This window comes from Thrips palmi, unplaced genomic scaffold, assembly GCF_012932325.1.
Source record: "Thrips palmi isolate BJ-2018 unplaced genomic scaffold, TpBJ-2018v1 HiC_scaffold_12, whole genome shotgun sequence".
NCBI classification, from domain to species: Eukaryota; Metazoa; Arthropoda; class Insecta; order Thysanoptera; family Thripidae; genus Thrips; species Thrips palmi.
The window spans coordinates 1,442,971-1,470,712 of record NW_023144623.1 but is presented as its reverse complement, the minus strand read 5'-3'; the positions used below and the strand labels follow the sequence as shown (position 1 = coordinate 1,470,712).

The following is a 27,742-nucleotide window of genomic DNA, read 5'->3' as shown; positions in this document are numbered from 1 at the left end:
TGGCCGGGTCGGCAGTGGACAGGCCGCGCGAGGGCCCCAGCGCGCCGCTTGGTGGGGAAGAGGGGGGGGGGGAGGAAGGAGTGGCGGCTGACGCGCCAACACCCTTACGGCGCATGTTGTTACCCCGGAGTATTTACGGCGCGCCGGAGGGGCATGTGGTCGGACTCACTAGCGCTTGCAAGAAGGCTCCCCCCCTCTCCCTTCCCCTGAGGCCCATGTGTGGGGGGGACCTTCGGGCTATATTTGACTCCGTCGAGCCGCGCGGCCGCCCTCCCTCTTCAGTTCCTCAGACAGACTCGGCTTCCTCCTTTCATGTTTTGGATCCCGCCCGATTGGTTGGGAAGGGGATTTCCCAGCTGATACGTTTACATGCACAGCTCTACAGGGAAGAAGAGAAAGGAAATGTAAATAATAAATGTTGTGACATGCTTGTACTGTCGAATGGACAGCGAACGACTCGAGAACGACTAGAATGGTGTGATGGGCGTGGCGCGCTCTGGACGCGCCTGCGAGCCGCGTGCCCGGGGTCACGCGCCACGCATGAGTCCTGTAGGTTTCCACACGCAGCGGAACAACTAACTAAAGGAGAGTCTAAAGCCAAAATATTAGGTCCGGCAAAATTTATTGCCCGAGATATGGCCAACTTCAGTTTAAGGGGGCAGTAGCGTCATTTGAACGTATTTTGACGATATTTGAACCTCCTGTTTAGACGTTTACAAAGAGATAAGTATGAACGCCAGAGACAAACGGCAGGCACCATTTTAAGGAAAAAAGTTTTTGCAACATTTTAAAAAAATATTTTGTTTTAGCATTGAATTAGGATGTTTTGTGTTCTATGCAAAAATGGTCTGCAAAATTATAAGGGGTCACTGCGCGCACGATTGCAGCCAAAGTTTTTAACTTTTTACCAATCGGTAAAATGCATCTGAAAAAGCATGAAATCGCCCAGAAAGTGACCCTTGGGTTTCAATTTTGAGCAAGAAAAAATGTGGTTCATTTCCATCTAAAGTTGAAGATGAGCGTTCCAATAGTTTTTCTTGTTTTTTTGTTGTTTTTTTTGAAAATGTTGTAAAAACTTTTTTCTTTAAAATAGTGCCTGCCGTTTGTCTCTGTTATTCGCTGTTATTCAAATTTATCTTTATATTACGTCTAAACAGGAGGTTCGAAAATCGTCAAAACACGTGTAAATGACGCTACTACCCCCTTAAGGGGGGACCCTGGTGAAACTTTCAAGTAGGCTTCAAAATAATCCCAGAAAGTTGAAACTTTGCTTAATTATGAGGTTCATTATGGTGAGTTCCCAAAACAAAATTCAACCCAAAATGTTGAACGGTCTCTGAGAAAAGTGGCTTTTTAGTGTTTTTTGGAGCGTTGGGGAAAAATCTTCCTGCGTCTTTCATTGGGACGGAAAGTCTTGAAAATTTTTTTGGGTTATCCTAAAGATGTATAGAAGAGATTTTAGTGACGGAATTTTCAAATTGAACTTCTGTTCTGAGATATGAGTTTTCAAATTTCAACATTAATAAAAAAGTGATTTTTTCCCCTTTTTTCAAACTTTTAGGTGTGTTTTAAAAAAAGTAGGGCTGATATCAAGATTCCGTCACTAAAATTTGTCGACAAGTCATCAATGAATAGAGTCCATGCAAGACGACTCATGTAGGTGTCAACCAGGAACGCAGGAAGTCTTTCTACGACAAATTTTTTTGTCGACTGAGCAAAGCTGTGAAGTTGAGCGTAGAAGCCAACGACAACTGATCTCAATGTTATTTCCTTCCAAATGATAAAGAAACTACCCTTTTAGCTTAAAGGTGTTCAACCTGTTGAATTTGAAACCTTCTATGCACATTTTTATCTATGAACTGTGAAAATACTATTTTTTGGAATTTTGGCGATTTTTTCACCAGGGTCCCCCCTTAACTTTTGGAGAAAAAACACGAATTTGGGTATTTTGGACTTCTTTTGCACTTTTCATAGTAGAGGGCTAAAATTTGGTCACTTCATGTAAAATTGGCCAAGGAACAAGAATATGACCGCAGATTTGACTTCCGACGAATACCTGTAGAGTAAACCCCCCAAAACACCCTAAAAACACCAAAAAAAACAGTTCTTTGTCGGGGTTTCTGGTAAAAAAATGTGGACAAAAACTTTTGATGATCTTGTAGAAAATGACCCGCTGAATCGAATGAGACCACGCGCAGATTTTTCTGTCAAACCGTTTAGGAGATGTAGCGGTTCAAAGTATGCAATTTTTGGCATTTATTTTTCATGAAATGCAGGTTTTGAGCATTGTTTGACGGTCTCTGCCTTCTTGGTGTGTGTACGTAATCTTACCTTGTAGAAAAAGACACGCTGATTCGAATGAGACCACGCATAGAGTTGTATCTCAAACCGTTTAGGAGATAGGCACGGTAGTCCGCCCGCCCACACTGTGCGAAAAAACCACAGCGAATCCCGTTAATTTTTTTGCCGGGATTCACTGTAGTTCAGAACACAGGGTTTACTGTGCCTGGCTACAATACTTACTGTACCTGGTACAGGATATTCCGTACTCCATCCCCGTGGTACAATAAATCCCGTACAAAGTACAGTAGATCCTGTAAAAAAGTACAGTAAATCCTGTACTCTGAACTACAGTGACAGCTGTACTAATCACAACAGGATTTACTGTGATTTTTCCCCACAGTGCAACAGGCGTGTTTTAGTCTAGGCGGTACACGTCCCAACCCAGTAAAAAACCGCAAAAAGGTATAGAAGCGTGAAACTTGGTACACTTGTTCCTAAGACCATTTTAAAGGATTTGACCCGTTGCTCTTTTCGATTTTTGCATTTGGGTTCAATTTTTGAACATTTTTAACAAAATGGCGGCCAATATTCAAAATTTTTGATAATAGTCCTATTTTCACCATCCTGGGGTCGTTTCCGAATATTTCGAGGATGCTGAGGCGAATGCCGAGGTTTTCGAACCCGGGTGATTCCGTGCGTAGGGGCCGTTTTAGCCCCCTAGAAAGTCAAGTAATCAATCTTGCTTGTTCGACCGGAATGTGGCCTAGATGGCATCAATTGAACCCAGAAAGACACTTGAGCGTGGGCGAGCTAAAAATTGACTCTCGTTTTCTCCCCCTATAAAATATGACGAAATTAACTGAAAATATGACGGAAATTACGCTTCACGGAAATTACAAACAGGTGTTTTTGGCTCACTTCAACTGCATATCGCCACAGAAATATGCCATAAGTTTGGCACACTAGTTCGACGTCAAGACACATCTTTTCACGTGTAGGATGTCTTTCAAAACCCAATAGACGAGGAGCGAGAGGGGCATACGGAAATTACACCAATTGTTAAACCACGATTTACACACAATTTCCACTCGACACTCACCCCCTCACGCCACCGAAATTCTTCAAAAGTAACAGCCGTGTGATTCTGAAACGGCGTGGTTTAGCAGGAAGCACTCTTAGTGTTTTTGGTGCTTACTTTGAAACCGCAAGTGTAAAGTCGGGTACGGTGACATTTAGTACGCGTTCTGAAGTACAGTTCCAACCAATAACGATCTTCAAATTCAGCAAGAAAGTCATATTAGTAGAGTTTGTGGGTGTGGGGGAATTCGAGATTTGAATGGACGAAGGGTTATAGAGCCGCAAGTTGGTGTAAGGTGCAATGACAGACGGAACTTACAAAATCGACCCTTTGGCCTCTTCCGCGTCACAATTAGCTTTGAAAGTTTATACAAGGGAAAAGCTATTGTAGCCAAACAAGATTTTTTGTATAATGGACTGCACTCGATAAGTTCCTCTGGGAGGGTTGTGGACACGAAAAGGCCTCTACGCGCGAATCATTCCACCCCTCCGACCAACGGGTATTCCCTAAATCAGCCGTTTTTTCAAAATGGCGGCTATTTTCGCTTTCTAGCGTATTTACACTAATGCACCCGTGTTTGGTGTCGTTTCCGACCAATTTTGGGTCGCTAAATACATTTCTGCACTCAAAATTTCTGTTAGGTGGTTTTGAACGGATGATAAGCTACCAGGTTATAGTCAGTTTCGGTCAAAAATTGAATAGGTGCGTCATGGGTGTCGTTTCCGGCTAAAATGACCCTTGCAAAATGGAAAATATGTGGGCACTATATGGACAAAATATATGGCCCAACATGTATTGACGACCTATGTGGAAAAGATAATTTAGCAAGATACTTTTCCGATATAAAAAATATGTGGCAAATATATAAATTTCATACATTGCTCTTTATGTAGGCAATATATAGTGCGAATACACCATGGAGTCTGACGACTCAGAGACTTCCTTTACTATTATCAAAGAATGTAGCCTCGCCTTGCGAGAACACTCAATCGTGATCATGCCGTGGTCGCCTAGACAAACTTTTCGCGCTACACTCAAAAAAGACGTTTAAAATTTCCTAACTGTTCCAGTTAACTTGTTAAACAGGATTTCTTAAAATTTCTTGGAGACTTAAACGCATGGAAAAGAACCTTGCCCCTGCTCAATATATGGTGTCAATATATTTTACAACATAAAATCATGTTAAGAAATATAGCCGCCTTTTAACATCGAGTGCCAAGATATTAAGAAAAGTTAGTTGAAAAGTCTGCCCTCCTCACCCTGCCCCATCCCACGACGGGAACCGTGTCAGATATTGAAACATACATTTCGCGAAGATAATATTATATGGGGAAATATATGCATAATATATTAATGGGCACCAAGATATACCCCCATATATAAACCACGTATTGCGCAAGATAATTTGCAATATATTGAGCAAGATACAATTATATTGGCAATGCATGAAACATATATGGAGTCATATATTGACACATATTTTCCATATATTTTCCTTTTCGCAAGGGGAGGTCGCTGAACACGTTTCTGAACCCGCGCGAACGTTTTGACATCATATTAAGAGTAAAGGGTTGAACAAGGACAAGAAATATGAAGAGTTTGGTTCAAAAGTTGAATGTGTGAGTGATGGTTGTTATAGTAGGGTAATTTGAGGTCGTTGAACTAACTCTGCTGACAGTTGTATTAACATGTTCAATCACTGGTAGCTAACGAATGTACCGTCACGTTCGTTTTCACATGAAAACGGCGATGTTAGTTCGAGCGTGACAGACGGTGAATTTACCATTTCTTCGGGTGTGACACGCTATCAGCAGGTGAACTGTCAAATTTACAAACGAATGTGACATGCCCGATTTGTCACGTCACACTTTTAAAAAGAGCCGTACATTTCAAGGGAAAGGGTACGGCTACTAGACCGTAGCTCACGGTACAGAAGAACTGTACCTAAAAACCGTGCTTCCCATAAGAGCCCATGTTATGAAAAACCGTAAGTACTTCGTATCCCAAAAGCCTGAGGGTGAGGCTGACGTTCGGTGGTACCTGGCAAATTGTCTGCCAGACTGCGTGTACCTTTTCCCGGGGTTTTTTTCTGCAGTGTAAACCGAACGCGACACCCCATAACCTGACAACATTGGCGACACAGTAAAACGGTACCTGGTTTTCCCAGGAGCCCTATGGCGAAGACATAGGCGATTTTCCGGGGGTTCCCGGGAAAACCAGGAACCGTTTTTACCGTGGAGTCACATTCAAACGAACGTGGCAGTACTTAGGTGGTCATATTCCTTTGGATGTGCCACAACGTGTTGGAATGGGTACCATATGTCACATTCGTGTACCTGCAAGCACACTGTTGCTCTGCCTTACATGCAAATGGTAGGGGACGTCAGCAACAGTGTGTAGGAAATTTATACTTGTAAGATTTAAGTTGGCAGCGCATTTCTTGTCGTTCCTGTTCTTCTTCTGTTTTTCCGTTTCCTGTTACCCATGTGCTCTTGTGTCGTGTCAGTCGTAGTTGAAAAGTCGTTGAATAAACATCTCAGCAGCCAATTCGCGTGTCGCGTGTGATTACTTGAAAATCCCTACCCAAACCTGCAGAGACTTGGAAACCAACAGGTTATGGGCCCAGGACGCTTCCACTGCGCAATAGTTTCGGTTCGTACAATCCAACCATGGCGGAGACAGACGAGTTTCTGCAGGCTCTACGAGGCGTGTCCAACATCTTGAATCACGAGAACTACGACATCTGGGCTTTGAAGGCCGAAGCGGATCTTACTGAACTTGAAGCGTGGGACGCTGTGTTGACTGGTTATCCTGTCCAGGGACCTCTGGATGCCGAACAAACCAGGGTAAACCAGAAGGCCAGAGCCTATCTGATCAAGCACGTTAGTGAGGACATACTCGCTGACATCAAGGATTATGCCCGTGCCAAAGGAATGTGGGATGCCCTGGCGGCAATCCATGGAAGACAGACTCTGCTGCATACGGCCATGCTGATCAAGCAACTAGGCCGGTTTGAGAAGACCCCAGAAATGTCTATGACGAGTTACATCAGGAAGGTTCAAGATTTCTGCAGCAAGTTAGCTAGAGGAGGCATCAACTTCACTGAACATATGATCTCAGTATTCCTTGTGTCTTGTTTACCATTAGACAAGTATGGGGCACTTGTTCGCTCTATCCGAGTAACAAACAACCTGAATCTACAAGACGTGAAGAATAAATTATTGATCGAAGAGAAGTCAATGAATCTTGAACCCGATGTCGAACCAGCAGGAGCTCTGTTCACTGGCAAGACTCACCAGCAGAACCAAAACCAGATTCAGCCCGCCCAGTATTCTGGTAACAACAACAGTAACCAGATCAACAACAACCAACAACAAGGGAGAGGAAGAGGTGGTCGTGGACGAGGAAGTCGAGGCAGGGGACGAGGAGGTGGAGGCAGAGGTTCTAACAACTTCAGTAATCAACGGAGTGACCAAAACTACCAGCAAGGTTTCCAATCCAACAAGAAGCAGAGAAGCGATGTCAAGTGCTACAAGTGTGGAGAATGGGGGCATTACTCCTATGACTGTTCAGGTGCTGAAAATTTCAGAAACAAGATTGCTGCCATATCGCAATCGAACAACAACAACAACGGTGGAAACCAGAATCAAAATGGCAACGGTTCTGGTCCATCTGGCAGTCAACACATTGCTTGCATCTCAGCTGTTGGACTGTCGAGTCAAAGTTCATCCAATATGAACAATATTTGGTTTTTGGACTCCTGCGCCTCTGACCCAATGACCCTGACAGAGGGAAGTTTGTCGAATTCCAACCTGCCAATGGAACTGTCAAAATTGGCCGTGGATTTCTCCAAGTAAGAGGGAGAGGAACCGTCAACTTGAAGATGACCGAGAAGTGTGGTGGGTGGTCCATGACTCTAACTGGTGTACTCTTCGTTCCTGAGTTGGAGATGAACCTCATTTCCGTGAAGAGACTGGCGGTGAAGGGAATCCACACACTCTGCAAGGAGGACCATGCTTTGGGTGTGAGAGCTTCAGACGGTGCAGTGGCATACACAGCTGTGGCCCTCGATGATGTCTACGCCTTGGTGATGGAGCCTGACACATCAGCTTCAGCCGCCTGGTGTAGGGAGCTTCCGTCAACCCTGGTGGAAGCAGTGGAGGCCAAGGCTCTTCGTGCTACCCTACCCTGGCATGAACGCTTGGGTCACCTTCACAATGCAGCTCTCAAGATGCTACCTGGTCTTGACGCAGGAAGTGGACATAAAGGTGCCTGTGACGTTTGTGTTCTTGGAAAGATGACCAAGGTGAGCATCGAAAGTGTTGTGTGTGTTATCTCAAAGTTGTGGAAAGACATGAGTTTCACCGGATTCCATTACCTTTCAGATTGGCTTTCCATCGGCCAGTGCTAGGAAGTCTGAACGTGTACTGGACCTCGTACACAGTGATCTGATGGGCAAGATATCCCCTCCTTCAATTGGTGGTGCTCAATATGTGTTTACATTGATAGATGATTATTCTAAGTTTTTAACTGTGATTTTTATTAAGAAGAAGAAAGTTTTTAAAGAATGTGTAGATTTTAAAACTAGAGTAGAGTCGGAGAAGGGATGTAAAATCAGTGCAATTCAAACCGATAACGGTGGTGAATATTGTAATGAGGAGTTGAGTAATTTCTTGAAACAAAATGGTATCATTCACCGTAGAACTGTTCCCAGATGTCCTGAGCAAAATGGAGTGGCCGAAAGGCAAAATAGGACTTTGGCTGAAATGGCAAGGTGCCTTCTAATTCAGTCTGGAATGCCTGAGACCTTTTGGGCTGAGGCAGTGAATACCGCTTGTTACATAAGAAACTTGTGTGTAAATTCTTCCATTCAAAATCAAATACAAATTGTGCTCTGGACTAATGGAAAGGCTGATGTACCTCTAATGTTATCTAAACTAAAAATATTTGGCTGTAGAGTGTGGGCTTTGTTAGACAAGAAGAAGTGTACTAAATTTGGACCTAAAGCAGAAGAATGTGTATTTGTAGGCTATGGTGATAATGACAATGTTAAAGGTTACAAAATGTGGAACTTGGCTACTAGAAAGACACTCTACCAAAAATGTCCTGTAAATGCCGTTAATTTATTACCAGTTTTCACTGTAGGTCAATTCACAGCGTTTACTGTGATCTGCTCACGGGATTCACTGTGATCTTGTTCGCGGTGTTCACTGTGATCTGGTCCCCAGTAAACACTGTGAGTTTGACACCGCTAAGCACCGAAGTACTGCAAATCAGGCTCCAATTCACGGCGTTTACTGTGACCAGATCACAGTGAACACTGTAACCGAGATCACAGTGAACGCCGTGAACTAGTTCACAGCAAACGCCGTGAATTGCATAACAGCAAACGTTGGTAATAAATTAACGGCGTTGACAGGACATTTTTTGTAGAGTGGATGCAGTTTGGGCATCATGTAATTTTTGATGAGGAAGTGTTTCCATACAAAATGGATGTCAGTAGAGACTACAATGTTTTCAAAATACTTGAGACCTCAGATGATTATGATCTTGTTGATGACTTTGTTGATGTAAACAACGTAGCAGAAGACTATGTCAATGCTAAAGTCGATGTTGTTGGTGTCGATCAGAATCGAGAGTCGAGAGTCGAAACGGTGGAGGATGAGAATTTCGTCAATCAGGAGATTCCTGTTGCGAATGAAAACATTGACGCTCCTGTACCAACACTTAGGAGGTCTGCTAGAATTCCAGTGCCAAAATTGTGTTCTTGCTGTAATGTAGCTTTAGCTTCATGTGATCTTAGTGACTATGATGATGCTGTGAATGTGTGTGAGGCTTTAAATGGCCCTCTCAGAGATGAGTGGTTGAAAGCTATGGAGTCAGAAATTTTAAGTCTAAAGCAACAAAATGTCTGGGATGTTGTAGAGAAACCTAAAGGTAAACATGTCATTAGTAGCAAATGGGTGTTAAGAATCAAAAGAAATGTTGATGGCAGTGTCAATAAACTTAAAGCTAGACTTGTTGCTAGGGGATTCTCGCAAATTCCTGGTCTTCACTACTCTGAATCTGAAACATATTGCCCTGTTGTCAAGCGTAGAACTTGGAGATTGTTACTTGCTATCAGTGCTGAAGAAGGTTGGGTTTGTGAGTTCATAGATGTGCAAGGTGCCTACTTAAACAGTGCATTAAAAGAGGAATTATACATGTATCAACCATCTTTTTTTGAGGAAAATGGTAGTGAATATGTCTGTAAATTAAACAAAAGCTTATATGGTTTGAAACAAGGTGGCAAGGACTGGCACAAACACATAAATCAAATCATGTGTAATCTAAAATTCATTAGATGTAATGCTGATAACTGTGTGTATGTTCACCCATCTAAGGAGCTTGTCGTCACTTGGTATGTGGATGACGCATGTATTTGTGGTGTGCCTGAAAGAGTGAACTGGCTCAAAGAGTGTCTGTCTGATGTTTTGCAAATTAGGTGTTTAAATTCTAATTGTCAGTATCTTTCAATTGAGACTTGCCAAAATGTAGATAAATCCATTACCTTAAGCCAATCACATTATGTTTCACAAGTTTTGAAATATTATTTAATGTCAGATGCTAAAGGTGTAGCTTTCCCTCTTCAACTCAAACCCGAGTCAAATGTTCATGGTAATTCAACAAGAGAATTTGACCGCTCAGTGTATCAGGAAGCTGTTGGAACTTTATTGTACTTATCAAACAATACTAGACCTGATCTTGCATATTCTGTTAGTAAGCTTGCTCAAAAGAATCAGTCTCCAACAGTGGGTGATTGGAATAATGTTAGACATGTTTTGAGGTACTTGATTACTACTAAGGATTACAAACTAAGGTTTACAAAATCAGGGGAGGCAATTAAAGTTTTCTGTGACGCAGATTTTGCTGGTGATACTGTTGATAGGATGTCTCGTTGTGGATATGTGATTATGCTAGCAAATTGTCCTATCTCTTGGTACTCTAAGAAACAAACATGTGTAGCTTTATCCACTGTAGAAGCAGAATATATCTCAATGTGTGAAGTAACTAAGGAAGTAGTATGGTTGAAGCAACTTTTGTCTGAGCTAGGAATGTCAAAGTATATTGAAACTCCATGTATCGTTCATTGCGATAATCAAGGTGCCATTGGTCTGTCAAACAAAGTAAATGAAAATGTGTCTGAGAGATCTAAACACATTGACGTTCAATATCATTTCTGTAAAGACATGCAGTCTAAAGGTGTTGTAAAATTTCAATATGTACCTTCTAGTGTTAATGCTGCTGATTTATTTACTAAAGGTTTTGAAGGACCTGACATGTTAAAACTTTGTGAAATGTTTGGACTAAAATCTTAAGGGGAGGTGTAGGAAATTTATACTTGTAAGATTTAAGTTGGCAGCGCATTTCTTGTCGTTCCTGTTCTTCTTCTGTTTTTCCGTTTCCTGTTACCCATGTGCTCTTGTGTCGTTTCAGTCGTAGTTGAAAAGTCGTTGAATAAACATCTCAGCAGCCAATTCGCGTGTCGCGTGTGATTACTTGAAAATCCCTACCCAAACCTGCAGAGACTTGGAAACCAACACAGTGTACATGCCAGGTTGACTCCAGGTGGAGTGTCCATGCCACGTTGGCTCCAGCGGTGCAGTGTACTATGTCGTCACTTTGAGTTTGTAGAGTGCCAGTGAACGAAATCTAAAAAAGAAACATAAAGGTGAACAACAAATGTACCGATAAAACTAAAGGCATCAGTATCATAACGTTCCTCTTCTCGTTCTGCAATGTGGTGCTCAGAGTCGGAATGTAAGAACAAGGAAAGTAACAGTGACTTTTTACAGTAACCGTTACCAATAAGCATTTACGGTTAGCATCCCACGGGTTACCACACAACTCAGAATCATTCTTTGCATCCGTCGGGAAACCCAGATCATATGAGACCTGGGAAAGGGAGAGCAGTACTGAACTCAACAATGCCTTTCTTGCTTTGAGCAGAGCAAGCCACTTAAACAGAAGTGGTAGACACACTGCAGAGATATATGTACTCTACAAATCCAAAAGCGTACATTGTATGCTCTACCTGGAGTATGCCTGCAAGCACGCTCTAGCTAGCGCATGCCTGCCAAGCATGCACTTACTGGTGCATACATGATGCCATGTACACGCTAAATGAATCATACATCTAGTGCATATGGGATAGGGAGTTGGTCTGCATCGGGAAGCGTGTACATGGCATGTATGCACTAGAAAGTGCATGCATAGCAGGCATGGGGTAGCGAGAGCGTGCTTGCAGACATGCTCCAGGTAGAGCGTACAATGTACGCTTTTGGATTTGTAGAGTAATTCATTTGTGCAAAGGAGATCCTTTGTTTCTTCCTTCATTCAGTTTGTATTGCAATCACTGCAAATGCAAAGGCGATACTTAAGTACATTTTTTGGTGATACAATTGAGTATCGCCAACAAACGGCATAACGGAAAAGTATTGCCCTCAGAACGGCGATACGCAGAAGTATCGCCAAAATTTGGCGATGCTTTTGGGTATCGCCAAAACCGCGGCATTGAACTAAGGCCTTGCCCCCTTTGATTTTTTAAATTTTTAATGCCAAATCGTGGCAATACTCCGAAGTATCCCCAAAATTTTGGCGATACTTTTGTGTATCGCCGTTTCGAAGGCAATACTCTTCCGAAAGGCCTTTTGTTGGCGATAGATCCCAATTGTATCGCCAAAAAAGGTACCAAAATATTCCCTTTTGGGATTTGCAGTTAACTGACAAAATTCCATCACAGGGACGACACAACCATTAATAAACATTTAAGCCCAAACTTTCGACTGCAGAGATTTAGGCATTTTCATCCCTTCTGATATATGCTTTTTGAACCGAGAACGTAAATTCATTCTAGCGAGAACATTTATTTGAGACGCAGACATGGTCAACGACCTCAAATTACCCTGCAACAGTCATCACACTCTCATTCCAGGAACGTGACATCACGTTAAAACGAACGTGACAAAATGTCACGTTTGTTTGAATGAAAACAAGCTGATTTTTGGAAAATTCACACACAAACGAATGTGACACAATGCTCAAACGAGCGTGACATTTAGTCACGTTCGTTACAACGTGATGTCACGTTCCGGGAATGAGAGTGCACTCACACATCAAACAACTTTTGAACCAAAATGCTGTATATTTCTTGTCCTTGTTAAACCCCTTAAACCCCTTATCATGATGGGAAGCAGGGTTTTTTAGGTACAGTTTTTCTGTACACCGTGAGGTACGGTCTAGCCGTACCCTATCCCTTGAAATGTACGGCTTTTTTTAAAAAGTGTGACGTGACAAATCGGGCATGTCACTTTCCCTTTTTAAAATTTTACAGTTCACCTCACCTGCTGATAGCGTGTCACACCCGAAGAAATGGTAAATTCACCGTCTGCCACGCTCAAACTAACATCACCGTTTTTATGTAAAAAAAAACGTGACGGTACATTCGTTAGCTACCAGTGATTAAACAATTTTAAAAAACTGTCAGCAGAGTTAGTTCAACGACCTCAAATTACCCTACTATATCAACCGTCACTCACACATTCAACTTTTGAACCAAACTCTTCATATTTCTTGTCCTTGTTCAAACCCCTTTTCTCTTAATATGATGTCAAAACGTTCGCGCGGGTTCAGAAAAAGTGTTCAGCGACCTCATTTTAGCCGGGAAAAGACACCCATGACGCACCTATTCAATTTTTGACCGAAACTGACTATAACCTGGTATCTTATCATCCGTTCAAAACCACCTAACAGAAATTTTGAGTGCAGAATGTATTTAGCGACCCAAATTGGTCGGGAAAAGACACCAAAAACGGGTTTCATTAGTGTAAATACGCTAGAAAGCGAAAATAGCCGCCATTTTGAAAAAAAGGCTGATTTAGGGAATACCCGTTGGTCGGAGGGGTTCGAAAACCTCGGCATTCGCCTCAGCATCCTCGAAATATTCGGAAACGACCCCAGGATGGCGAAAATAGGACTATTATCAAAAATTTTGAATATTGGCCGCCATTTTGTTAAAAATGTTCAAAAATTGAACCCAAATGCAAAAATCGAAAAGAGCAACGGGTCAAATCCTTTAAAATGGTCTTAGGAACAAGTGTACCAAGTTTCACGCTTCTATACCTTTTTGCGGTTTTTTTTTCGCGTACCGCCAGGACTATTTGGCGGGCCTGCCTTGTCGGGTGTTAGCAGAAGCTCTCCCGTGCCCATACTTTGAACCGCTATATCTCCTAAACGGTTTGAGATGCAACTCTGTGCGTGCTCTCATTCGATTCAGCGCGTCTTTTTCTACAAGATCACCCACACACACCAAGAAGGCAGAGACCGTCAAACAATGCTCAAAACCTGCATTTTTTAAAAAAATAAATGCCAAAATTTGCATACTTTGAACCACTATACCTCCTAAACGATTTCATTCGATTCAGTGGGTCATTTTCTACAAGATCATTAAAAGTTTTTGTCCACATATGTTTACCAGAAACCCCAAGAAAAACCTGTTTTTTTAGGTTTGTTTTTTTTTTTTTTTTTTTTGTTTTTTTTTTTTTTTGGGGGGGGGGGGGGGGGGCTCTACAGGTCTTCGTCGGAGGTCAAATCTGAGGTCATATTCTTGTTTCTTATCCAATTTTACATGAAAAGACCAAATTTTAGCCCTCTGCTAGGAAAAGTGCAAAAGCAGTCCAAAATACCTAAATTCGTGTTTTTTCTCCAAAAGTTGAACTAAAGTTGGCCATATCTGGAAGAAGTGGTCCATCTTAGTCGATTTTGTTCAGTATAAATAGTATGTCAGCATGCTAGTACTCTCAGGATGTGAGGACCTAAGCAGCGAGTCAGAGAATGTCTGAAAAGGGACCGGATCAACCTGCACTGAGAAAACCTTACAAACTATTTTAGGCCTTACAAAGAAAAGCAGTTTGTAATGACAAAGTATTAAGAGCATACAAAAGCCTACTCGCTGGCCTGAGAGACAAATTGCTTCCTCTCTGCGAACCTGCTTGGGTCTTCCAGATATCGTAGGAAATCTGCAGGAGTCACCCTCAAAGACCCTCTGATGAAGAAAAGAAAATTTGTGAAAAGCCAAGAAGTTGATGGAATGAAAATTCAGGGAACCTCAGAGCCACACAGAGCATCAGAAATAACTGAATTGGTGAGCTCGGCAAGCTTAAAATTTACTACTGTGTAAAAATTTTCTTGCCTAAAGAAGGGAAGATACACTTATGCATCTGCTCAGAGCCAGCTGACTACAAAACAAGATTCTAGTGCTGCAGTATATGAATGCGATGGTGCCGAACAGGTTGGTGTCATACAGTGCTTCTTACCGTTACGTAATTGTTCATGTGTATCCATATGTAGTTGTAAATCTACTTTGTATGTTGTAATGGAAAAGTGGAAAAATGGAAACAAGACCTTTAATTCCATCCCTTAGTGTAGAATGCTCAATAACTTCAAGTTTCTTCCCAGAAACTAACGCTTAAGCGTCACAATTATTTTATTGGTTCAGTTGGTGTTCAAATGTTTCAAGTTGTTGGAGGTGAGCAACAAGTAGACGACCGCCGCTTGAGTGCAGCACAGCGGCTTTGATATCAATGAAGCATGAAAATGTCCAGTGACCTTGCTGCAGAACGGCTGTGCGAGGGTAGTTTTACTTGCAGCTGGTGATACTTTTATTTAGGGAATGTTGGCCCACTGGTCGACGCAGTCGGCAGCCTTGCTGGCCCAGTTCTCGTAGATGGAGGGCTCGGCCGTGCCCTTGTTGGTGACGCACGTCACGTACATCTGATGCCAGTCGCGACGCAGCAGGCGGAAGTAGGCGGTGGCGAGTTCGACGCAGGCCGTGAGCGGGTGCCTGTCGCTCACACCAGGCTGCACCGAGAGCCCGATGCACGTCGTCAGCTTCTCGTTGAGCGGCCGATCGGCGCGCGCAGCGACCTGCTGCACCAACTGCCGAGCAAAGCACAGGCGAGTGTATCAGTTGCATCGGTCCTCATGTTGATGCGACAATAAACGCGTTTGAAGTACACGAGTAGGCTAACCGTCGCACGGCCTTTAGAGGAAGGTGCGGCCAGTGATAGATAGTCGGTGTTAGGTGACAGAGATGTGACGATGAAAGGGTAGAGTGAACCGTATGCAGTGCACCATGCATCATTTCGAAGCTCGACTCGTAGCAAACGCTACAAGGTGCGGTTCTCTAACTACAGAACAAGTGCGAGGTCACACTATTTCAACGTCATTCCTCCGTTATTTCAAAAGGATTCCAAAGACATTTCAAGTTATTTTGACGTTGTTTCGAAGTTATCTCAAGGGAAATTTTCAGGCTTATCTATACCGAGGGGGCAACCACGTACGATGTTTGAGGGGGGCTACTAGATTTCTTAAGACAAGAGATTTCGTAAGATTTTTTCCATTTTACGCCTAAAATCTTTCGGATTTCGAATTTGAAAAGATTTTGGATTTCCAGAGATTTTTAGGGCTTTAGGGGACACAGGACTTCTCGAGTGGTTGCTCCCTCGATCTAAACCAAAATTCAAGTCGTTTTCCCCTTGGTAATTAAAAGCAAAACGAAAGAAGCTCCGAGGAAAACGCGCGTCTTTGATTTGTAATTATACGTCTTCACGTTTATGAGTTTTCTCGAGCTTTATTTACCACGGATTGGCAATAATTTTGCTTTCCTAGCTGGAGCTACTCGCTTATATAGAAATCTAAGAAGTTCGTACCTTACAAATACTCAAAATACTTCATAAGATTTTAGGATTTGCAGCCCATCTTGTGGATTCCTCCTTCTCTCTTCGAGTTGCAGAAATACATGCCTCATTTAAAAAAGTTAGCAAACGTCTTCCGGGAGAGCAATGCGCGCTGTCGAGCATTGCGTCCTGTCTCGTACCTTTTAGCCACCTGTTGGTGTCCAAAAGAAAGGCTATCTTTTCCCCACCCGTCGGTATCACCTGACTACGGCTGTAGAAGCGCTGTCATGGCGGCCTTACCATCAAAGTGGCTGCCACCACGACGAGGACGAGTTTCATGGCGGACATCTCCATGGCGAATACTCCGGTAGCAGCGACACCCGTTCCTCAAGTAGCCGCGCCCGGGAACGCAAGCACTGCCTTCGTGTCCTGTGGTCACGCCACATCGTGACAAAACCCTTAAACCGACACAAACAAGTGGTGCGTCTTTTCGTGGAAGTAAAAATCGTTAAAAAGATAGGACCACAAGTTGATTTGTTTTGAATAGCTCGCCTAGAAATAACTTGGTGAAGTGTTTGTTTGTCATGCAAATTCCCAGTTTTGAATGCCGAAATTTGGCAAGCTTTGGTCGGAAATCTTCATAGCTTCCAGTTTAGGGGCAAAGCAAACTTACCACCGGCTTTGCAGTGTTTACGTTAGAATGTGGATTGATTTATGGAACCAATTGTGGGTCAGCAATTTTTAACGCTGCCCGCGCACCAAGCCTTGCACCCCTTCTGCCAAACTTAGGTTGACTTATGGTGCTTCACCTATTGTACGCTTAAATCGGTAACGCCGTCCCACTTCATTCCATAATTCTATTTTCGTAAGTGTTTGAAAACGGGGCATTGTGTCCGTTATGAGGATACGGATGATGGTGATGGTGGTGTGTGTGTGTAGGCATAAGGATGGTATTCAGGGTAATACTACGGCCGTGGTGGGTAGTATGAGAGATGGGGAGGGTATGTATGAGGTGGTGGACAGACACACTGTTCAAAAAGTCGAAAGTTTCAGACTTTATAGGATGAAGTCAGTTTTGAAACCCCGAGGTCTGAATTTTCATACCCCCAGACCCCAAACATGGTTCCGTGGTCCATTCCAACGTAAAGATTTAAATCACAGAAACCGTCTACAGAGTGGCGCTACACTTTTGAAAATTTTGACAGTTATTTCGTAGGCTATCTTGACAAAAATGCAATTGCATCATTCATGTTATTGGATTACGTTCACCGAGCAAACAGTTTATGTTTCTCCTGAAAAATGATGAAAATTGAGTTATCTCCTTGTTCCGCTTCATGGATCATTTGATACCGGTAAATACATCCCAGTCAAGCTCACTCCAGTAAACACATCACTAACTGCAGACTTTCAATTATTCAGGTTGAATATAAATGCTGAAAGCTTTCACATTCAGTGATGACAATATTAATGTAAGGTTACAGGAAGCTAATTTCGTTTGCGTCAGCAAAGCGTTGCCCAACTATTTACTCCTTTTTCCATCGTTTAAAAGGACATTGGTCCAGTGAGTCAGATCCTGGAAGGTCTCTTTCAGTGACCATGTAGATAAAGATAATGTGTTAAGTAAACACAAAGGCCTAAACAAAGCGATATCCATGATGACACAAGCTTTTACTCATTCCTTTGACTTATTCCAATCCCCAGCTAACCTGCAACACTTGGCCATTGTTAGAAGTTCCATGGACAGAACTCGGGATAAGAAAGTTCCATGCACTATCCAGCACTCTCCCTTTCGTCGTCTTCACTGAACAAAATGCCAAAGTACAGCAGCACCACTTTAAATCGCCAACTCAGATATAATAAAGAAATCATTTTAGTTCACACACGAGCAACAGGACTGCCAGGTTGAAATTCATTTTGTTGTCCTCGCTTGTGTATCCCTTCTCTTTTACTTTTCTTGCCCTGGGGTAGGCCAAATTTTCTGTTTAATTTTGAACGTCTCTCTTTGCTGCCCGAAAGGTGGCGTTGTGGTCGTTGCTCAGACATACGCGCAGTTCTTGAAAACGACACGTTAGCAGCTTACAAAACCTAAAAAAACAAAAGTTAAATTCACTTATCCACACAAGAACATGGTCCTCGTTTAGTAAAACAAATTATAATTGCCCGAGCTACCAAATAAACCTCAGTTCAGGCGCAAGGGACCTGAAATGACCCCCTACGCAGGGAATCACCCAGGAGCAGTGCAGGTAGTTGTTCATGAGACGTTTCGAACTGTAAGCGCATCTTCAATAAAGGAATTTTTTTTAAATCACAATACAGATCCCAAGTAACAATACAGATTTTTACCCCAAAGTCCTCTTCAAATCAAGTGAAGAAAATTTTACGTTCGAAGGACAGGTGTAACACTACGCTTTAATGAACCAACCATCGTATCCGCGATCTATGACGTGCCGTCGTACACGACTCCGATCAGTGTGTTATCTGCAGCTCGTGGCGTGGGCAGTCACGATCGGTCATGTGGAATCCTTTAAGAAGCTGGTCGTCCGCAGAATGCAGACATTCACCAACATGAGGCTCACCTTCGCCCTTATCCCCTGCCTGTTGGTGGTGTTAGCGTTTCACCCAACCCACCAAGCGGTAAGACCATGCTGCTTTTTTTTAACGTCCGTTGTTTCGAAGTTCTAAACTGGTGGAAGGCGTGCTCAAACACGCAAAGCTCAGAAGAGAATGGCATTCTGACACGCTCGTTTCTGCGTGGTGTCATTCTCCTGCAATTGGAGTTAATTATATATTTAATTATGGGGGAAGAAGGCATCAGTTCGGTAATGCCGTCAAAGCGGCCAATATGGACGACGGTGGGTAATATGGACCACCCTTCGCCATCCTTGGCATTCTTCACCTCTGTGATCGGTGCTGCCGCCTAGCTGAGGCCTCAGAAACACTATCCGGCACTAGCAACCGAATTTCTATGTACCGTGGCTGAAATAGTGCCAGCCGTTCGCGTAGTCGCAATATACGTACATTCACTGAGAATGAAAGAGTCATGATCATGACTAAAATTATGGGTGAGGAATTCTTTATTACCCAAATTTGGACGAGGAAATTTTCCTCGCCCAAATTTGGGTGAGGAAAGTTTCCTCACCCAAATTTGGGTCATAGTACTATGGTGCTATTTGGGAGCTGATACACCCTTCCTCACCCAAAATTGGGCGAGGAAGCTTTTCTTGCCCAAATTGGGCGAGGAAACATTCCTCGCCCAAATTTGGGTGAGAAAGTAAACCTCGCCCAAAATTGGGTATTGATCATGACTTTTTCATTCTCAGTGAATTCGCGTAATAGTTGGGTCACTCCATCCGTATTAGTTCGCGTACAAGCAGGGATCCTTAAATTACCTCAAAAGGGCATCATAACGTCATCGTACGAGTCAAAGTTATGACCCTTCACATCTAAATTCTTTTCAAAAGGATAAGTTATTTTTCTTGTGTCTCGAATTTGTATGGAGATACTTTAAGAAGTACTTGCAAAAGTCCGTACCCTTAACCTGTAGCGAACATTGTTTTATGTTACGTTATGGAAGAGGTGCTGCGGTGTTAGTTAAATGTTACGTTAAGGATCCCTGCGTACAAGTACAGTTATAGGGAAAATTCTCAGATTTTGTTTTTACGGTTTTTGGGTTGTTTTGAGCAGGTTTTAGAACCCGGTTATTTTGAGACGTAGTGGTTGTAATAGATCTTTCGCCCGCCAGTAACTGCATATCGGGTTTACTTTCAGAATGATCCGCTCGCAGTGCCGTGGGCAAGCAAGCAGGGTCTCCTCAAGAGCTGCATCGCTTCCTCCCAGGCCGTCACACACTTCCCCCAGAATGTAATCAACGACTACAACAACTGCCACACCGCCCTGCTGCGAAGCTACGCCAACCGCCACCAGACGCTGCTCCTGACCGGCTACGTGTCGGGCATGATCGAGTGCGGCAGGGCCACCGCCTCCTGGCAGCTCGGCTCTTTGGTTGGCGACGTCATGCTTTGCGTGGCTCTGGCCATGGCCGCCGGCTAACAATCCGATACTTGGCAACCTCATTCCGTGGCCATACTTCTCAGGCTTACCCTGTGGCGGTGGGCTTTTCTTCGAATTGTTAAATAAATGAATAATTTGTAAAAGTTTTGGGCCCTATTTAAGTATATATATGAAAGGATGCGTCGAATGTGTTCACCAACGGGTTTATTGACAGACTCTCTGAGGTACAAGGGGGCTGTTGCCAAGGCGACAACAGGGAAGGACCGCGTACAATGCGCATGCGCGAGCGCACTGAAAAAAAAGTCTAGTAACGATAACCAGAATCCTGGTACCAAATACCAGACTGTCTGATAGAATATAACTCAACTAGAATTCTGGTAAAAAATACTACACTGTCTAGTTGGCCTCAGTCTAGTAAACCGTACCAGATTTATAGTTATCCTCACAATGCCGCTAGGTCCCCTTCTGGTAGTTTTTACCAAACATCCTGGTTAGTTAATGTGCTTACAAAACTGAAGTAAGAAGTCCAAAATTTAATAAAATATTTTTTCGTAGTGATGAAACCTGATGTGACGTCGATTTCGTTAACGAACAACCTCTGAATTGTTTTTTCCCTCCTCCTCTCCTCCGGATTCGAACCGGGATCTCACACTTGTGAGACGGGCACGTTACCACTGCGCCACCACGTCGCCTGTGGGTCGAGGGGATCCCCACCAGGTGACTCTCTACGTGTCTGGCTCAGGGAAATACTCCCAGTGTTTCTTTCGGATTTAAGACTCCGAAAATAACGAAACCGGTTGCAGTTTACTTTTTGACACCCGAACATTTAAATTGAAACGAATATTTCGAAGTTTTACGTATGGTGCCAATTACGGAACAGTCTGGTAAAATTTACCAGGATTATTAACCAGACACCTGGTAAATGTCACAACACCCGATCTGGTTACTGCAACTGATCATCTGGTGAGAGTTACTAGGATTCTCGTATGAGTAACTAGTACTCGTTTAACTAGGATTGGTCTGGTACTTTTAACCAGACTTTTTTCTCAGTGCGAGGGGAGGAATGTGCTGCCAACTTTATAACACTACCCCCTTCTTTTAAAGACGGAGGTTGCAGCAGAATTTAAAAAATTTAGCGATCAATGAATTTAGAGAGGCGGTATATATATATATATATATATACCACTTACACTGAGAATTGGTGGCCGGCATAATATGTAATGCCGGCCAGATTGGCCGGCATTATGGTCATTTTGCCGGCCGCGGAGGTGAGCGCCGGTGCCGGCCAGGGTCGAGCCGCGCGACGCGACTCTGGCCGGCATAAATTGTGTCGTCCTGGCCTCCACAATATTTGCCGGCCAGGGACGTCTCAGATCTGTGAGAGGTGGCGGTCCTTGCGGCGGCCAGCCGAACTACTGTCCCCTGGCGTCCCCCCGCATCCCCGCGCAGCGCCGTGTGTTCCCCCACCCCTCCCCCTTCCCTTCCTCTCTTCCTCTCCGAGTGGCGTACGCGTACAAGCAACGTGCGTGCAGTATCAATCCTCGCTCGTAAAATGAACCTCCACGCCAAGGTTGTGACCTCCGCAGTTGAGGAGGAATTTATAAAAAGCGTTCAGCAGTCACCCCTGTTCTGCAACGTTGACTTCTTGGAGGCTTGGAATGACCTGTCGCCTGGAATTACGCCGCTCGCCATCTCCATGGGCATCACATTTGGCAACATGCCATATGCTCTCGATGATGGCAAGTAATAACTATGTCTCTTAATTACCTCTTTATGCATCAACCATCTGTTTTGGGTAAGGCGTGGAACTGTGGAGTGATCTTGGCCATTCTCAGACCCTTAAGAGAGTTTTTCACTGTCATATAAGTTGAAAGTGGTGGCTGAAACTGAGCGGGGTATTATGGACACTTTTTCGCGAAACTGGGCATTCTGAAGCGAAACGCGTTTGAGAAGTCTTGTCCACACAGCATTTTAAAGTGGGGCGGCAAGTGGCGCTGCCAACTCGACATACCATGACATGTCATACCATAACATGACAAAGGTGTCATCATGTTTCGAGACAAAAGTATTCGTTACGCGGTGGGAGGGACGTTTGCAATCGTCCCGCCGGGCCTAACGCCTACGCTTTTGCGCGTTGCCCGTGGTGCTATTGAACATGTACACTTGTCGGCAGCGCATGTTGGCAGCGCCGGGCGCAGCAGCCCGCGAACGCCGCACACCGACGCGCACCCGCCGCCATTTGCAATCGCGCCTAGACCCAGCCCCGCCAAGACCCATCTAAAATTGTCCAATTTAAACCATCATTTACGGCTATTGTGAATTAAATCCCATTGGCGTGCAGCTTCCAGGATAGAAAGTAGGTGACGCTTCAACGGAAAACATGTTCGCAGTCTGTTCGGAGCGCTCTATGGCTCCAGGGCTGCTGGGACTGCTGCACAGTGGAGCGAAACGCCAAAAAATGCGACATCGTGCGACATAGAATCATTTTCCGATCCCTCAGCTTTTTTCACGGCATATGGTCATTTCATGATGTTATCTAGTAAAAGAAATGATTTCCTGGTATTGGCTAGGCTTATAGAGCAAAAAATCGCGAAAAACACGAAAATTTTGTATCAAAATGTGCCATTTTTTACACGTTTTTTGCCCGTAAAACTGTCAGTTTTTCGATTCTGCAACTTTTCTCAACAGATTCTGAAAGCTAAGGACAAGGCCTACAACTTTTGTTTTGGTCGCAACGCTGTAGCGAGGTCGGCTCTTCGACTTTTTTGGCCTCAAAGGTTTTTCCTATAATAAATTGCACTGGAAAATTATTCTTATTTAGACAAATTTAGGTATTCTTGTGCCCCTGCAGTCCGCTTTACATCCCAACCAGTTTCAATTCATCCGATCGAGTTAATAAGAACCGGAAACAGATGTAGCGAGGCAACACAGACCTCAAGGGCACAAAAATACCTAAATTTGTCAAAATAGGAATAATTTTTCAATAAAATTTATTATAGGGAAAACCTTTGAGGCCAAAAAACTCGAAGAGCCGACCTCGCTACAGTGTTGCGACCATAACAAAACTTGTAGGCCTTGTCCTTAGCTTTCAGAATCTGTTGAGAAAAGTTGCAGAATCGAAAAAATGTCAGTTTTACGGGCAAAAAACGTGTAAAAAATGGTACATTTTAGTACAAAATTTTCATGTTTTTCGCGATTTTTTGCTCTACAAGCCTAGCCAATACCAGGAAATCATTTCTTTTACTAGATAACATCATGAAATGACCATATGCCGTGAAAAAAGCTGACAGATCGGAAAATGATTTTATGTCCCACGATGTCGCATTTTTTGGCGTTTCGCTCCACTGTGTGCTGGGCGCCAAGCCTCTTAACCCTACCAAGGCACCCGGCAACTATTTTATGTTTGTTTCATGATCAACCTGACCAGGAGAGTGCCCCATGTTCATGACTGTGAATGCTGCATGACCTCAGCGTTCCAGCCCCACCCTGAGCAGACCACGGAGGACTCAGAAACTTCCACTGTGATGACCAGCAACAGACCCACCTAGGCCACTGTGGACCTGAGTCGAGTACCAAAAGCTGTTGATTCAGTGAATTTCTGCTGTGCAGAAAACCTTAGTGACTGCCCTAGGTGAACTGTGGCCTCAATGCTTGTAAGTTAACAATGTATGTTATACACTGTGGATATGCAGACCTTCACAGTCTTTTGATTTGAGTCTCAATTTAAGATTGATTTCTCACTACCACTTTGCATCCTTGCACTCTATAGTCGAACTTCTTTAGAAGTTGACTCATCAGTAACGAGTCAGGTTTCTTTGGACAACTTCTCATGAATTCCCATCAGAGATTTTTACTGTGCACTGAGTTTACTTCATTGCAAAGCTTCTCCAATAGATTTCATGTCTTTAGTATTCATACTTAGTTCTAAAAGTTAGGAAATGCTTAGTTTACTGTTATAAGCCAAAACCCAACTTTTTAATGAAAATTCAAAATTATTTTTGTCTAAATTCATATCTGAAGGACTCAGGCTTGAATAAGAAGACACCAGAAGGCATGACAGATCTCAGTTTAACCTCAAACAAAAGTTGGACCAACTTCGGCTCCAAATCTGCCGATACACTCACAGTTAGGTTCTGAAGAAAAAATGATACAATGAGTGAACATGTATCCTTGAAACTTTGCAGCAAGTAGCTTTGATGTAAAACAAAGCCTCTCCAGCATGAATGAACTTTCAAATCTTTTGAATTTAGTTTGGAAAGTTGCAAATGTCTAATACACTAATATCTTTGAAAACTGAACTTTTTATTCGACATGTTTTCTCTTTATATATTAAATTCATGCAAGCATGACAGCCACTTGGATTTATGACTAGAATTGTGAGTCTAGAAGGACTGTGCCCAAAGTTATTAAGATATGAAAATATGCCCTAACACTAATTACGATAATGGCTTTTCACTAACGAGTGACATTAATTCAACAACTTCTCATGAATTCCCATCAGAGATTTTTACTGTGCACTGAGTTTACTTCATTGCAAAGCTTCTCCAATAGATTTCATGTCTTTAGTATTCATACTTAGTTCTAAAAGTTAGGAAATGCTTAGTTTACTGTTATAAGCCAAAACCCAACTTTTTAATGAAAATTCAAAATTATTTTTGTCTAAATTCATATCTGAAGGACTCAGGCTTGAATAAGAAGACACCAGAAGGCATGACAGATCTCAGTTTAACCTCAAACAAAAGTTGGACCAACTTCGGCTCCAAATCTGCCGATACACTCACAGTTAGGTTCTGAAGAAAAAATGATACAATGAGTGAACATGTATCCTTGAAACTTTGCAGCAAGTAGCTTTGATGTAAAACAAAGCCTCTCCAGCATGAATGAACTTTCAAATCTTTTGAATTTAGTTTGGAAAGTTGCAAATGTCTAATACACTAATATCTTTGAAAACTGAACTTTTTATTCGACATGTTTTCTCTTTATATATTAAATTCATGCAAGCATGACAGCCACTTGGATTTATGACTAGAATTGTGAGTCTAGAAGGACTGTGCCCAAAGTTATTAAGATATGAAAATATGCCCTAACACTAATTACGATAATGGCTTTTCACTAACGAGTGACATTAATTCAACAACTTCTCATGAATTCCCATCAGAGATTTTTACTGTGCACTGAGTTTACTTCATTGCAAAGCTTCTCCAATAGATTTCATGTCTTTAGTATTCATACTTAGTTCTAAAAGTTAGGAAATGCTTAGTTTACTGTTATAAGCCAAAACCCAACTTTTTAATGAAAATTCAAAATTATTTTTGTCTAAATTCATATCTGAAGGACTCAGGCTTGAATAAGAAGACACCAGAAGGCATGACAGATCTCAGTTTAACCTCAAACAAAAGTTGGACCAACTTCGGCTCCAAATCTGCCGATACACTCACAGTTAGGTTCTGAAGAAAAAATGATACAATGAGTGAACATGTATCCTTGAAACTTTGCAGCAAGTAGCTTTGATGTAAAACAAAGCCTCTCCAGCATGAATGAACTTTCAAATCTTTTGAATTTGGTTTGGAAAGTTGCAAATGTCTAATACACTAATATCTTTGAAAACTGAACTTTTTATTCGACATGTTTTCTCTTTATATATTAAATTCATGCAAGCATGACAGCCACTTGGATTTATGACTAGAATTGTGAGTCTAGAAGGACTGTGCCCAAAGTTATTAAGATATGAAAATATGCCCTAACACTAATTACGATAATGGCTTTTCACTAACGAGTGACATTAATTCAACAACTTCTCATGAATTCCCATCAGAGATTTTTACTGTGCACTGAGTTTACTTCATTGCAAAGCTTCTCCTACAAAAATAAAGTCACAAATCTTTGAATTTGTTTGAAAAAAGTTAGTAAATAGAAAGTACACTGTTGGAAACAAAAAGTCAACTAATTTATCAAAATGTTTGGTGTTTAAATCTTAAATTCTTGTTAAGATGACTCACACTCACTCACAATATAGGTAGTTTTAGTCTAAGATCATCCATATAGATGATATTCAATAAACAAAGAAATCTCTAAGTTCGTCAGATTGCTCGAGTCAGTGTAAGATCATCACACTAATTAAAGTTTATCACGATGAAAAAACAGACATATCTGCAAGCCATGTTAGTTGGAATAATTGATCAATGCACCCTAATGATGTCTTTAACCGTTTTCACAGACATGTGCCCAGAGATGGAGACCTACCAAGATGACGAGTTCTGATGTGTGCAGGGTAATCACTGCGTTCCTTCGAGTCCACAAAAACGCTGCTGACACGCCCGGGAGTGATGATGAGGACATCCGGCTAGCCCCTGCCCACATTCCTGGGTCAAAGGAAAAGACAGCCATGGAGGAGGTACGTAAATGTGCTACGATGGGCCATCTCTCCATTTGTGTTTTGTTTCCCCAACTGTGTTTTTTAAACTCTGGTCTGTTCTGACCAACAGACAACTTGGTTTATGCAACTGTCCAACAAGTTGGACCAGTTGAAGAAGAAGGCAATAAGGGACAACGATACTGCAGTCCTAGAGGCAAGGTCCAGGAAAGGCTACAATTACAATGGCCGGAAACAGAAAGTTCCCAAGGACCCAGTTGACCCCACTGTCGAGAGAGTCGCAGAAGTAAACCGGCCAGCAGTGAGAGCTTGGAGGAAGGTAAGTTATTAGTCCTCTTCACCTTTTGTTAAGATAGGTGACATCCTACGCTGGCATCAGCCAGATGCGGTTTTTATGAATGTGTGTAGAGATAAGTGCTGACATCCTTTTGTGCTCTGTCCAACAGAAAATCAAGCCAGTTGAGAACCAGTTCCAGACTCCTCGATACCGGCGTGATCACTGAGGCGTGCATGTCGTGCGCCGCGTCGCGCCAGTACGCCAAGTTCAGTCAGCCGCTCAGCTGGCCCGCGTGTTAAATTTTATATCTTATAAATTATTGACTAAGTGCCTATGTTATTGATACGGGTATTTTTAATATAATTATAATAAATTTTATTTATTATAAATAATTATTTTTGTCAGTGTACAATTAACCCTGTCCATCTGCGCACGAAGTGCCGCCCAGGGCGGCCACAATCCGCACGCCCTGGCTGTCACAATAATTACACGACCAGAGCCGCCACAAAATGCCGACCAGAAACCGCATCACACGCGCTACTCACGCAGACCGCCGGCACATTTGCCGCGACCAGCGGACGTGCAGGGCTCCAAACTGGCTCCAGACGGACCCAGCCCGCATTAGCGCCGACCCGGGCGGGCACAATCACGCAGCTCGGGCCGGCACATTTCAACGCTCCGACCCGCACCCTCGCACCGCCCCGCGGCTGGCACTTCCCGCGACCCCGGCCTCCAGGCGGGGCTGCCCGCCGCCCAAGCGGAGCGGCATCGGCCGTCATAATTTGACGGCGGAGGCCGCCAGATTTGTCCCGGCCCTGGCGGGGCGCGTCCTGCGGGCCAGGGTCGCGTGTCTGCAAAATGCCGACCCGCGGCCGGCATTATTGTATAGGCTTCGGCCGGCAGGCGGGGTCCGGCTCGGGGCCGGCAAAAATGCCGGCCACCAATTCTCAGTGTAAAACGGAATCATGTTTTGTACTAGGGTGATTCCGCGCGTAGAGGGCCTT

General features: G+C 43.2%; 3 protein-coding genes across 3 annotated transcripts; 2 read left to right on the top strand and 1 right to left on the bottom strand.

Annotated features, from left to right (window-relative positions):
• Nucleotides 1–14,846: 14,846 nt before the first annotated feature.
• Nucleotides 14,847–16,535, bottom strand: LOC117640362. Its single transcript, XM_034376825.1, has 2 exons — nucleotides 16,378–16,535; nucleotides 14,847–15,337 (listed from the first exon to the last, which is right to left on the bottom strand). The coding sequence occupies exons 1-2, from the start codon at nucleotides 16,429–16,431 to the stop codon at nucleotides 15,065–15,067; spliced, it is 327 nt and encodes a 108-aa protein (XP_034232716.1). The 5' UTR covers nucleotides 16,432–16,535; the 3' UTR covers nucleotides 14,847–15,064.
• A 2,021-nt stretch (nucleotides 16,536–18,556) lies between these two features.
• LOC117640365 lies at nucleotides 18,557–20,234 on the top strand. Its single transcript, XM_034376829.1, has 2 exons — nucleotides 18,557–18,711; nucleotides 19,846–20,234. Exons 1-2 carry the CDS (start codon nucleotides 18,625–18,627, stop codon nucleotides 20,125–20,127), a joined length of 369 nt encoding a protein of 122 aa, XP_034232720.1. The 5' UTR covers nucleotides 18,557–18,624; the 3' UTR covers nucleotides 20,128–20,234.
• A 2,091-nt stretch (nucleotides 20,235–22,325) lies between these two features.
• On the top strand, nucleotides 22,326–27,065 carry LOC117640134. Its single transcript, XM_034376395.1, has 5 exons — nucleotides 22,326–22,444; nucleotides 23,516–23,741; nucleotides 26,306–26,482; nucleotides 26,574–26,780; nucleotides 26,908–27,065. The coding sequence occupies exons 2-5, from the start codon at nucleotides 23,736–23,738 to the stop codon at nucleotides 26,962–26,964; spliced, it is 447 nt and encodes a 148-aa protein (XP_034232286.1). The 5' UTR covers nucleotides 22,326–22,444; nucleotides 23,516–23,735; the 3' UTR covers nucleotides 26,965–27,065.
• Nucleotides 27,066–27,742: the final 677 nt, after the last annotated feature.